Source organism: Fusarium falciforme, chromosome 5 (assembly GCF_026873545.1).
Source record: "Fusarium falciforme chromosome 5, complete sequence".
Taxonomy (NCBI): Eukaryota; Fungi; Ascomycota; class Sordariomycetes; order Hypocreales; family Nectriaceae; genus Fusarium; species Fusarium falciforme.
In genome coordinates, this window is record NC_070548.1 from 995801 (window position 1) to 1009003 (window position 13203).

The 13203-nt window shown below is 52.1% G+C and overlaps 5 protein-coding genes across 5 annotated transcripts; 3 read left to right on the plus strand and 2 right to left on the minus strand.

Moving 5' to 3' along the window:
• Positions 1 to 193: 193 nt before the first annotated feature.
• On the plus strand, positions 194 to 2498 carry NCS54_00656200 (Amino-oxidase domain-containing protein; the record flags this gene model as incomplete). Its single annotated transcript, XM_053152014.1, has 4 exons — positions 194 to 498; positions 865 to 1061; positions 1109 to 1529; positions 1577 to 2498. The coding sequence occupies 4 exons, from the start codon at positions 194 to 196 to the stop codon at positions 2496 to 2498; spliced, it is 1845 nt and encodes a 614-aa protein (XP_053007989.1).
• A 229-nt stretch (positions 2499 to 2727) lies between these two features.
• On the minus strand, positions 2728 to 4454 carry NCS54_00656300 (Hypothetical protein; the record flags this gene model as incomplete). Its single annotated transcript, XM_053152015.1, has 4 exons — positions 2728 to 3541; positions 3594 to 3769; positions 3821 to 3931; positions 3987 to 4454. 4 exons carry the CDS (start codon positions 4452 to 4454, stop codon positions 2728 to 2730), a joined length of 1569 nt encoding a protein of 522 aa, XP_053007990.1.
• A 639-nt stretch (positions 4455 to 5093) lies between these two features.
• NCS54_00656400 (Hypothetical protein) lies at positions 5094 to 6035 on the plus strand (the record flags this gene model as incomplete). Its single annotated transcript, XM_053152016.1, has 4 exons — positions 5094 to 5308; positions 5360 to 5429; positions 5483 to 5933; positions 5986 to 6035. The coding sequence occupies 4 exons, from the start codon at positions 5094 to 5096 to the stop codon at positions 6033 to 6035; spliced, it is 786 nt and encodes a 261-aa protein (XP_053007991.1).
• Positions 6036 to 6641: 606 nt separating this feature from the next.
• On the plus strand, positions 6642 to 7160 carry NCS54_00656500 (Hypothetical protein; the record flags this gene model as incomplete). The annotated part of the gene is made up of 3 exons (XM_053152017.1): positions 6642 to 6660; positions 6716 to 6828; positions 6882 to 7160. 3 exons carry the CDS (start codon positions 6642 to 6644, stop codon positions 7158 to 7160), a joined length of 411 nt encoding a protein of 136 aa, XP_053007992.1.
• A 1349-nt stretch (positions 7161 to 8509) lies between these two features.
• Positions 8510 to 11241, minus strand: NCS54_00656600 (Hypothetical protein; the record flags this gene model as incomplete). Its single annotated transcript, XM_053152018.1, has 3 exons — positions 8510 to 8843; positions 8895 to 11079; positions 11130 to 11241. The coding sequence occupies 3 exons, from the start codon at positions 11239 to 11241 to the stop codon at positions 8510 to 8512; spliced, it is 2631 nt and encodes an 876-aa protein (XP_053007993.1).
• Positions 11242 to 13203: the final 1962 nt, after the last annotated feature.

Consider the following 13203-nt stretch of genomic DNA (forward strand, 5'->3'; position numbering starts at 1 on the left):
GAGATATTGCCATGTCTGGCGATCCCGCTCCTTTACGAATTTGTTTGTGATAATGGCAACTCACTAAGAGCGCCTTGTCTGTAACTGTCTCGGTTTCTGCCCTTTGGGACTCGTTTGGGATCTCGGATGCAGATTTCTCTGCGACAGGCTGCAAACTCTTTTGCAGAGCTGTGAGTGGTAGAAGTGGTCCAGAATGGCAGCCACAGACAGCCGAGCCACTGTGGCTCACCCCGGTCGCATCCACTCCAAGTGGGCCACTCAACTCAATCGTTGGGAAGGACGGTCAGTCGTCGATGTCATTCTGCATCTCGACGTTCTCGGAACAAGCCCAAACGAAGCTCATCCATTCATCTTCAATCCTCCCGTCGCAAGATCCCGTAGATCAGACTCTCTCCCTCCCAAATTATCCAGAAGAGGACATCCCATCTCAGCTCAGCTACTGAGTTCAGCTAGCCACAGTCACTGGCTGTCACACACAATGCCTGAGTCGCGGCACATGTAAGTCCCCGTCATTGTCTGTGACTTGTCTCTGCTGGTTCCTCCCGACCCGTTCCATCTGTCCCACCCAAATGCCCAACCCCCCATCTTCTTGATGCACTCGTCATCAAATCAGCTGCGACACATTCTGCGTCCTTGTCGGTCGGGCATCCAATCATGTTTGGACGGCCACGACACCGAAGAACTTAACTTTCCGCTGTCACATGTCTTCAATCTGCCACTTCCATCTCAAGATGTTTTCCATCGACCCTGGCTCCTACTTTTCGCTGCACCCTGGCTATTCCCAACATCCCCAAACCCGACCTGATCATATCCTTGTCGACACCACGCAGCACTCATGAACGGGTCGGCTGATAGATTCGTCAGGAAAAAGGTGGCCATTGTTGGCAGCGGCTGCGCGGGAATCGGTGCTCTGTGGGCTTTGAACAAGACCTATCATGATGTCTACATGTATGAAGGCGCCGATAGGCTCGGCGGCCATACAAACACGGTCATGTACAAGAAGGGCAAGTATACAACAAAGGTTGATACAGGCTTTATCGTCTTGAATACGGCCACATATCGTGAGTTTACCAAGCCCAACGGCCATGCATTTTCTCACCGCTCGCAGCCAACTTTATCAGGTTTCTGGATAAAATCGGTGTCAAGACCGACCCTACCGAGATGACCTTTAGTGTTTCTCGAGATCGCGGTGCTTTTGAGTGGGCCGGTTCTAGCTTGACTTCGTTATTCTGCCAAAGACGAAACATTCTCTCACCTAGGATGTGGAGGATGATCTTTGACATTGTCCGCTTTAACCAATTTGCCCTGGACCTGTTGATAAACGACGAAGAAGACATGTCCACAGACCTGGGGGGTGATATGATGAACCACGTCTCCCAGGATGAGACAATCGGCGAGTACCTGGATCGTGAAGGTTACTCGGACGCATTCAGAGACGACTACCTCATCCCCATGGCCGCGGCGGTGTGGAGTACAAGCCCAGATAAATGTTCACTAGAGTTTCCAGCAGTAACTTTGGTTCGGTTTCTGTAAGTCTGCTTCACACGACGCTTGGGGCCATTCTAACTCGTCTCAGATGGAATCATCACCTGTTGTCAACAGTAGCTGCACGGCCGCAGTGGCTCACATTGAGGAACGGATCCAGCTCTTACATCGACGCTGTTATGAAGGGCTTCCCCCCGAATCACTTGTTTCTCAAGACACCAGTCAGGAATGTTTCTACAGAGAGCGACGGTAAAGTCAGAGTTCACCTAGAAAACGGATCCTCAGCGGTCTACGATCATGTAATTCTTGCGACACACGGCGATGAAGCCTACGATATTATTAGGCCATCAGCGACCGAGCAAGAGCGGTCTATCATGTCGTGTTTCAAGACATCGCAGAACGAGGCAGTTCTGCATTCTGACCTTTCCATGATGCCGGTGAGACAAAAGGCGTGGACCAGTTGGAACTACCTCACACTGTCATCACCATCGTCACGAAAGGCGAATATCGATCAGGTCTCGCTGACCTATAACATGAACATCTTGCAGCACATCCCTCGCAACACGTTCGGCGACGTCTTGGTCACTCTGAACCCTCTCCACAAGCCTAAGCCGGAGCTGACCCAAGGACGATACTACTACTCGCATCCGCTCTACACGCCTTCCGCAATCCGAGCGCAAAAGCTTTTGACGCATATCCAAAACACCCGTGGCATTAGTTATGCCGGGGCGTGGACCAAGTATGGCTTCCATGAGGATGGTTTCAGCAGCGGACTACACGTTGCTCAGGAACATCTTGGAGCGAGGCTACCTTTCCAGTTTACGGATTCCACCTACAGCAGGGGAAAGAGGCCGCGTCTGGGCCTGGCAGACCATCTACTGCGTTTGTTCATCCTGATCATCCAGGTGTTTGTGGTTCAAGTCATTGAGCGATTGTTTGGTACGGGAACTCGACAAAGCCGGCGACCCGTGAATGGCAATAATGGAAAGATTGCCAACGGAAAGTACCAATGAAGGTAAAAAGTTGGGTCATTTACAAGGACATGGAGTTTCATTTGTGATTTATCGTTTGTACTGGGAAAACATGTCAGTGGTTTGGCTATATAGCATGCAAGCGTTGAGATTGGAAAGACATACAAACAGACAGACAGCATTAATACATTTGCTATGTTCCCAACTCTTATACTTTCCGATTAACAAGGTCCGACAGTCCAGCAGCTTGACTTGCAGAGTAATCAACATGTCAGTTGGAAAGAATCGCAATCCCTACACCCAAGACAAGCTGGATGCCGAGTGTTAACCCTAGTATCAGATGCACATTCCTCCATTTGGGAACATCTAGAATGACACCCGTCTGCGGCCGGAGCCCTGGAACCACAACCTGGTCGTTTGCCTGCGCCGCAACCGCCACGGTTCCCGCTGCAAAGGCTGCCGTCAACTTGCCCATACCCTCTACACTGCCGTTCTGGGGGTTGCCGTATGTCGACTCGGCTGGGTAGCTCTGGAACTGCTGGCTGCTGTTGCTCGATCCTAGAGAAGAAGCTCCGTAGCCTTGTAGGGCGATGGCTGATGAGGCGAGGGATGTGATGTTGACACCCATCTGGTGTTCTTTGCGAGCGGCGTTGATCACGGGGCCGAAGCTAATGTTGCAGCTGTAGTACCATGAGTCGGAAGTTGATGCCTCGAAGGCTGTGACTTCGCTCCAGGTTAAACCTTGAGCAGCGGCAGCATCAAACATGAAGGTTGTCTGATCAATGCCATTCACCGCCATGAGCTCGACCCTGGTGCTATCGTCGTCGGCAATGGTGATGGTTGACTCATTTCCCCTGGCGCCTCTTGTGACTTTCCAGCTGCGACAGCGTCCAGTTACTTCGACACTGCGATTTGTGCTCACCACAAGATCGTATTTCTTCCGGCTCCGCGTGGACTCTTGGAAGATGTACTTGCATGATGCCCCTCCGCAGTAGATCAAGGGGTCATTATTGTCCCAGAGTGTACCGGGGTATGGGATATCGTCCATTGTGCCCCAAACCCATGCAAGGGCGATAGAGCCGTAGCTGAACTATTGTTAATATTTATTTACTGAGGAGGTTGTGTCGAGGTTCATACCTATTTGCTGTATAACGAAGAGCACTTAGTCCCTGCGAGCTGGATGCGAGAACTCTTTCGGTGTCTAGGTCTGACAGGTCTGGGATTGTGACATTGCCTGGTTTCAGAATGGCAAAGGAGTCTGCTGGGTTGGTGGAATATGTCAGACCCAGAGTTGCCAGGGCGATTTGGGAGATCTGATGATAACCGTCAGTACTTTGGCTGTAGTCGGCGGCTGGCTAACTTGCTATGGTAAGCAGGATAAAGGATATAGCGTAGAAACGTATCCACCGAGAGCGAGAAACCCATGTGAGCTGGACGATGCGGTTGAGATCCTTGGCCTTGAGGATCAACTCGGCCTGTACTTGCGTTAGATCATTGTCAATGGCTGTGTGTAGTTAAGGCTAAACACACCTCTCGATCTGGCCATTCACGAAGACTCAGAATCCACCATCGAATTTCCTTTGCCATAGCCTCGAGGGAAAAGGTGATGCTTAGGCCAAGTCCAAGAGTAAGGCCGATGATGAGAGCGTTGAACTCGCGCTTAGTCTCGCCTGACATGACATCTTTGCTAGAGTAGTGCCAGAGAACAACGTAGATGGCGATGACAAAGACGGCAGAGATGAGCCATCTTATCAGGTTTGCAGTGAGTGCCTTTCGCAGCTTTTTCTGGTGATGGAAGCGCTTGTCTGTATAGTGAGACGGCGTTTGCCGAGGTTCCTCGGGTGATTCTGGCTTGGGCGATCTTGATCCTTGGCGAGACTCTTGCTCTACCTCTGGATCTGGGCCTTGCAGTTGCTGTTGTTGATGTGATTGTGGTGTGTGAAACCTCTCCAGCTCCAATGAGGCCTCATGATCTCTTACCGTCGTTTCTTGCTCCATCGTGTAGCCCGAATGTTGTCTTACGAATGAATCACATGTTGTATCACCGGTTGCTACAGCATATAAGATCTGAATTAAGGTTTTCTATCTATACTGGATTGGACGAAGCTTTTTGTGGTGGCGGGAGAGCTACTTCGAGTGTGCCACTTCAAGGACGTTGGTGTCCATGTACGCTCCCTTGCACGATACCGAGGATATTGAATTGTTGGTGTCGTGAATAGTCTACAACAAGTGCCCTGAAGTTGAGTTTGAGTAGGTAGGTTGGAGAGGAACCACGATTTTGAGGTTCTACTGGTTGAGAATGCGCTCCAATGGCAACGCTTGGATTTGGAACCATTGACTTTTGTCCAGGAGTTGATCTTTGAGCTTTAGACGAAATTAAACATATTCAAACCACCTACAATGACCTCAATTGCACTTCTCAATCAAAACCAAGATCAAATATCGCATTCATACTCTCAACAGCCATGACTGATCAAGAGTTGGAAAAGTTCCTGAGCTCCGGGGTACGTACTCCACTCAGTCGGCGACCCAAACGCCGACTCCCGACGTCACCCAGAAATCGCCAGAGATCATCCGACTGGAGTCGGAACTTCAACAGCCATCCCACAGCCAGACTCTGGGAGCCTCAATTGAACCATGAACGCCGCCCCGCGACTCGTCCGAAGCTCGGCCCGCGCTGCCTCGTCGCCGTGGTCTTGTTTCTTCTGTCAGAATGCCCGGCCGAGGAATCCGTTGAGCTTCCGCCGCAAGGCGTCGACTGTGCCGCCGAAGAAGGACCCTCCGAGGCGTGCTTACACTCCTTCTATGGATGAGATTCGCGCTCACTATAGCATGAAGAATCGGACGGTGGCGTAAGAGATCCTTGGGAGAAGCTGTATGCGCTCATTGCTGACGAGAATCAGGTACTACACCCTTAGCACCATCCTCGGCTTCGTCGCCCTCACTTATGGCTCAGTGCCCCTCTACAAGATGGTAACATCCCTCTCCCTCGATACTCAAACTTCCATATACTGATACATCTATAGATCTGCCAGACCACCGGCTGGGGTGGTCAGCCCGTACGAGCCCACGGCGGCCCCGGAACCGACGACCCCGACATCGCGAGCCGCCTGGTCCCCGTCAAGGACGCCAAGCGCATCAAGGTCACCTTCAACGCCTCCGTGTCCGACGTTCTGCCCTGGAAGTTTGTGCCCCAGCAGCGCGAGGTCCGCGTCCTCCCCGGCGAGACGGCCCTGGCCTTTTACACGGCCACCAACAAGAGCGACCAGGACATTATCGGCGTCGCCACGTACAGTGTCACTCCGGCGCAGTGTGCTCCTTATTTCAGCAAGATTCAGTGCTTCTGCTTTGAGGAGCAGCGCCTCAACGCAGGAGAGACGGTCGACATGCCCGTCTTTTTCTACCTGGATCCTGACCTGTTGAACGACCTGAACATGAAGGGCGTAGAGACGGTGACGTTGAGTTACACATTCTTCAGTAAGTTACCTACGAAAGGAGAAAACGGGTTCATCACTGACTGCTCTCGCAGAAGCAAGATATGACAACAACGGACGGTTCCAGAGGCCAATGGCTGCATAAATGGATAGACGAAACAATGTAAAAATGTACAATACGCCCTACTCATACTTGTAACATGTACAAAGCGCTAGACGCCGTTGGTTAGAGAAAATAATTTACTTCCATGTCAAGCGAGATCCCGGTCTTTGTCTTTGGATTCCTTCACTACCTATCTGCAACTGATGTAGCTTGATACCTGTAATTCATTGTAGCAATTGGGCGGTTATCTATCCGTCAAGTCAATTCCGAACCCAGGAATGTCCACAGGGGCAACGCTTGCCCGAATTCCAACAGTCCCAGGCCCAATCAATCTTTCTGCCTCTGTTATGCATATTCATACAGTGGCTTTTGACAGTTTTTCAACCGATATCGCACTGAGCTTGGAGGAGCTCCCTCGCAGGGATGAATTTGCAGCTGACTCAGCCAGGGGAACAGCCCAACCTCGCATTAGCCCCTGTCCAGTACCTAGGGCCCAGTATTGCAGTCACGTGCACGTAATTTCCACACCAACTGAATTTCACCCACAACCTTTTCTCAACTTTTTTTTCCTTCCTCTCCAATCCGCTCAACCTCGCCCAACGCCCATCGACTAACATTTCAGCGTCGTCCTCGCCCAACACCGTCAAAATGGTCAAGGTTAACCCTCGTGAGTCTCATCGACATCATTGATGCTTCTGTTCTCGTTACTGACAGCTTTGCAGAGGTCGCGTCTTCCCGACGCAAGAGCCGTGCCGCTCACTTCAAGGCTCCCTCTGACCAGCGCCGTGTCATCATGAGCGCCCCTCTCTCCAAGGAGCTCCGTGAGAAGTACAACGTGAGTTTCTCCACTACACCGAAAAAATTCTCCAATTCTGACAACATCCATAGGTCCGCAGCATCCCCATCCGCAAGGACGACGAGGTCACCATCGTCCGTGGCTCCAACAAGGGCCGCGAGGGCAAGATCACCTCCGTCTACCGCCTCAAGTACGTCGTCCACGTCGAGCGCGTCACCCGCGACAAGGCCAACGGCCAGTCCGTCCCTCTGGGCATCCACCCCTCCAACGTGGTCATCACCAAGCTCAAGCTTGACAAGGACCGTGAGGACATCCTGGCCCGCTCCAAGGCTGGCCGCGACCTCGCTGCCAACGCCAAGGTCACTGCTTAAGCGGTGAACTCTTGAGCAAACCAAAAAACAAAATCACGAAAAACCAAGACGACGATCAAACCTCCCTCCTTGGCGAGGACGAATTTTTCTAATGTTTCACCAACCCTCACACACACGACACCCCCCAAGTGTGAGGGACATCTCAAAGGGCAAAGGTTGATGAGGAAATGGGCATATACTCCGGCGTTTTTGCGATACCTCCGTGCTTTCCTTCTGACGCGGTTCGGGTCTACAGCAGGGTAGATGAATTGAGAATTCTAGGGTTCTCAATGGCCATTTCACTCAACTTGGTGAAATGCTCCATGGGAGGTTTATCCCGAAGTCTTGACCTGCTCTCCCCACACGCACACATGGCGAGGACCCTCGTGATGCATCGCGGACGGTGGAAGCGGCTGTTATCACGGCTGCCACTCGCCGTCTCGCGCGTAGGATGCTAACCTTGACAGATCTTGGACACACCCTGTGTGTTGTCCCTCGTAGACTGCAATTTCTCTGCACTTCGTGCACCTCCCCAAGGTAGGTCGTAGACTCCCAACCGCTAGGATATCTCCGCGTCAACCACCAAGCCCATGGTTTTCGAGGTATACGACTAGCGAAGAGCAAACCCAGTAGAGCCCAATTTACTATCATGAAGGGCCTGCTCTCGCTTGAAGATTTTCGCCGATTCAACAAATGACGCTGGAAATTTGAAGGTGAGGTACATATCGTAGCCATACAACTTTAGTGCCCTGAATCAATACACATCTGCTCCTATTATGTCTGCATTTAGTCATCTCCCTCCGTCTTCGTCGATCAGATCACGTGTGTTACCGTCGGATGCACATAAAGCATTTATCATTCACGAGCATCATGAGACAGGCTGTTAGAACTCTCGTTATACCCATTTGATATCAACAAAGTTAATGTGGGAACAAGAGTGTCTCTAATCATACAACAGTCCGTCAATAGTCTCTAACATGATGCTGTGTATCGCACACGGCCTTCTGCCTTCGGCTGACCGTGACCCATATCTTGGATGCGTGCATCGAGATAATCCTTCTAATGTCTGCCCATGACCGTTGAAAATCCTAACATATTGGGTATTCTAACACTGGTGCTGCCTGAACGCCTGCTCCCCTGCCTCGAGATGATGCTGTAAACGATGCACCGCGTGCTGCAAGACCAGACTGTTCTGGCGCGCGAACAAAAGAAAGAATGCTTGTGAAATAAGAAGAAGTGAAAGAACTCGTACGGTAACGCATTCAAGTTGTAAGTATGAACGCAACGTCGGATGCTCATCATGTGGCATCAGCCGGGGGCATCAACGCATGTGCCATGGTCAAGAAAAGGTGAAGAGAGGTGAAGAATCTCTAACGAGTAGGAAGTCCGATGTGCTTCTTGTCATGGAGACTGACGCTGCGAAGCTGCTGCCCAAGGAGGTTCGTAGGGGGCTTATTCTCTCCTCGCTTCTCTGCGGCCGTGTTCGTCGAGGGAATGGTGTACGTGTCGCCCAACTTGGCACCGGCGCCACGAGAATTGGATGTTGTGTTCGCGATAGCAGGAGTCAGAGAAGCGGTGGCATGGCCAGAATAGTGAGGGAGCACTCCTTGAGCTGTCATGGGGGACACCTGGCCAGCAACCGCATTCGCACTCGTCTTGCCACGTCTCCGCATAGACGACCAGATCTCGTTCGAGTGCTTGGTACTGGTCTTATGTCAGTGTCATTCAGACCAAAGGTAGTGCATGTCAACATACCTTGCACTACGTTCCATCACCCGGCGACCCTTGAAAAGCAAGTTGCCATCCTCATCGCCCGAGTCCTCTGATGGCTTTGTTCGCAGGTTCTCTGATGAGATCCGAGTCTTCTCGTTGACCCTTCGACGGAACTCAAGATATCGAGGGCTGGGTTGACTGACGTAGGATTCTGAACGAGGAAGCTCAGAGGTGGAGCTGCCACGGAGGGAATCTTCGGCTCGGTGCAGCGACTCAGAGCGAGTTGCTTCATCAAGTCGGTTCCGAATAGCACCCGTACCAGCTTGAGCCATGGCGTTGAAAGGATCGTTCAAAGAGTCGTTCTCATAAGTGGATGCAGGAGGTTGTGAATCCTGGGGGTTCTCAGGAGAACTCTGGCTCGAGGCGGTTCCAAGATCGTGGCGCGGATAGTAGAAGTTCACGCCATCAAATACGACACCGGTTTGCTGATCAATGGGGACCCTCTGCCGATACATGTGGATGGCATGCAACTCGTGTTCATTCAATTCACGAATGTACCTGCGGTCAGTGTCTTTGGCATCTTCAACCTCAATATGATCAGGAAGTTGGCCGACCAGGTAGGGGATACCGAAGATGTTTCTGTCGACGAATGGGTGGAAATAGCCCTTGAAAGTCGAGCCACGAGATGGCTGAGGCAAGTGAGTCACAAGAGCTGGCTCGTCAGGACCAGCAGTCGCTAGTGAAGAGTTGCTCGTCTCCGCCCGGGGTTGGAAAGGCGGTGCCAGAGCAGCATTGACAGGAAGGCTCGACGATTTTCTCTGTGGAGCCTGGCCATCAAGCTCGGGATTTTCGACAGAAGTAATCGTGGCACCTCCCTTGGAACCGGGGCTGTGTGAAGGAGTAGGTCGATCATCGGTTTCCCCTTGTGTTCCAGGTCGTGCTGCAGCTGGACTGTTAGATCCGGCATCGGCCTGGGAATAGTAGGCAGGAAGGTCAATCGGGGTCTGAAAGAGCGGCAGTGTTCCAGCCTCCCCCTGGAGCTGCTTTTCATGCAGGAACGTGAATCTGTTAAGCTCATCACAAATCTCCTTCAAACTCGATTCCATTCCCTTGCGGTCGATCTGGTGAATGTTGTATTGGAGCTGATCTTCGACCTGTCTCTTCTTGGCACGAAGAATCTTAAGATGGCTCTTCGTGATGTCGCTGGCGAGGATTGAGCTCTTAGGAGGACTCGGCGACCTCGGGGACAAGGGAAGCACGGTGCTGGAGTGAACGCTGGTGACAGAAGGCAAATATTTCCAGACTCTCTTGTCTACACCATATCGAGCGGGTCCTTTATCTTGCTCACGTCCCGCAGTTTTTGGATTAGCATCACCCTTTGGGCGAGGTGCTTGCTGAGACTGCTTGCGGGCTGACCGGGGCTGCGTGGGAGCTGGCTGAGACTGCGCGGGAATTGGCGCCGTGTTAATGGGAAAAGGAGGCATCAGGCCGATAGGCTGCGGATGGTTTCCATAGGCAATCATCCACTGATTGTTGTAGAAGAATGGCCGGCTTGCGTCAAAGTGTTCCGCGGGGGAAAGCTGAATTGGCTTGGGTTGATGAAGCGCATGAATCTCATTCTGCTTGCCAAACGTAGCGCTCATGTTGGGTTGTGGAACGTGATTAGGCAGAGAGATCTGGTTGTAAGGGACACCTGCGAATCCAATCGGAGCGGGAAAGAAAGGGATCTGATCGGGCCTGAAAGCCATGCCAGCAGGGACGGGACCGGGAGCTTGACCAGGGAACAGAGGTTGAAACGGAGTCCAACCAGGAGGGATCACCGGGAAGGGGATGGGCTCAGGATGGACACCGTTTACAACACGGGGTTGACGCATGCCATCAACTGGACTGCGCTCTCGGGTCCATTTCGACGTAGGGGAATGAGGTCCCCGCGTGTTGGGCACGATCCGACCTCCAGCCGTAACCCGGACGTGGGTGGGCGAAACGACAGAATTGAAGAACTTTTGGAAACCCTCTGCTTTTTGGGCTGCCAGGTCCGGTGGTGCCGTCAGAGGTGCTCGTCCTTGCTCCGAATCAGTCTGGCTGCGGAATTTGCGCTCCGAGTCGGTACCATCGAGCTGCTGAGCGGCGGCTCGACGGCATCGGCGCTCCTCCTCGATGGATTCGGCTGAACTTTCCTCGACAATCAAGGAGAGGGGACGGGGCGATCCAGTGCGAATGATTTCGCCTACTTCATTGTTACATCAGTTCAAGCTAAGGGAGAAAGGATATACTCGCTCAAATCAGGGTCCGCCTCAACCTTGGCGGCCAGGACGTATGATACCTCCTCCTGCAGAGGAGCGTGTCGCAGACGCAACATCTCCCGAGCGGAGTAGGATCGGCAAACCATATTGTAAACCGTCACCTGGAACAGTACAAGGTTCTGATTAGCGACTGTCCGGCTTGAAGCTATGGTCCGAAGACCTAAACACAAACACCAGTGATAGAAGGAGAAGAGCAAATCATCAGGGTGGACTGAGAAATCTACCCGAGATATCGATTCATACATCGTGAAGAGAGTCCGATTTCTCTATGTGCAGATGCACTCTCTCTCTCTCTCTCTCTCTGATGATCCATCCAGGGGTGCTCGCAGTGCAGGTAGGCCGAAAGCCAGTGAATGGGAAAAGGGGACGACTTACGCAGGAATGAGCCTATGGAGGTGGGAAATTCTAGGAGGACAACGCAAAAAAACCTTGGTTTCTCGTGCTTCCGAAATTTGACGAGGGCACCTTAATCACTGTCTGGGCGGAAAGTTGAACGGAGGGGGCTGGAGTGGCAGCGACCTTCTTGGCAGAGACGGCAGACGACAACGGCAGTGGATAGAAGACAGCGTCGATGTAGTCGAACGAAAGAGTGCGGATGAGAAGTGGAGGTAGATGAAAGGTCTGGGTTCTGGAGAAGATTGTAAGAGAGAGTTCGCTGTCTCTTGGGGTGGAGGTAGGAGGAAAGGTTACCTGTAGTCTGGTGGGCGGCGCGAGAGGAAGGAGCACACCACGCTCCCAAGGGAGGCAGTAGTTGGGCAGCCACCAACACACGGGAGCTTGGTCCTTTGGCAGCTGCAACCGACGAACGAGACGAGGAGGCTGGAATCTTTGGAAAGACGAATGGTAAGCAACTGACAACGACTTGATTTTTGAGTGATGGTCCTGGAGGTGAGTGATGTATGGAGAGTAAACTGCCAGAGATTTCTGACAGACGAAATCAAAGAAAGAGAAAGACAAGAAGGGGCAGATTCTCAAAACAAGACAAGTGTAACAGCGCGCCGATGACCAGGGGAAGGGAAGGAGAAAGGAAAGAGTGCTGGCCCGAGGTCGGAGTGGCCAGCAGCGAACAACAAGGCAAGACTCAGCTTCCTGGAGAAGACAAGGGCAAGGAGGAAACAGTGCGAGATGCGGGTAATCCCTGAGGCGAGAAGACACCCTAGAGAACACGGACGAAGCCGAGAAGGAGCGCCGCTCTGCTTTCCTTTGGTGTACAGCACCTGTGACTGGAAGAGCTGCGGGACCTACCTGTGCTGTGATCCCAGGGTGTTAGAAGGCACTGAGCTTGAGTGAAGGGGCAGGAAGAAACGAACTTTGCTTGCCCTTCTTGGGCGGAAGGGTCCTCGGCGAGGAGGCGAATGGTAACCTCTTGCACTGTTAGCAGAAGAAGAAGGAGAAGAGAAATAGTAGCATACGCACGGAGATGAACACGGAGAAGAAGAACCACCACCATGTATGGTGGAGAGTGGATGGTGGTGTTTGGGTCAGGAAGAAGTGGAGCTGGCGAAGGAACCACCCGAGCAATTATCAAGGTACGCTATCGTTTACTATCACGGGGCAACGCGTGTGCTGCGCGTTTGGAGAATAATGCCCTTCCCTAATTATGCGCAAGATATGCGTCTAAGAGGTTGGGTATCCTAAAGACTATCATCTTTGACCAGACGTGTCGTTTAATGCGGGCCCCAAGGTAACCATGGCGGCAACGGATGGTGGACAGTGGTAGACATGTCTTGTCATTACAATAAGAGACTATTCTCTGGCCTACTAGGTGTCATTCATCTCCTGGACTTGAGCAAAAGCCACCAGTCGTTCTCCATGGCGACACTTGTCGTTAGGCGGGTAGAGTCTGTATGGTGTCGTTCCGCATGCATTATATCAGTTCCCTGTGATTATGTCTCTACATCTGAGAACACATGTCGTGGGACCTCGTGGAGTGCCATGCCAAATATATTCTGCCAATGTCCTCCATCAGGCGTCCGCTCATTGATATCCAGACTATTGTAGCAAGGCATGCATTGGGGCAATTGGCCACTAGGATACGCATTTGCCAT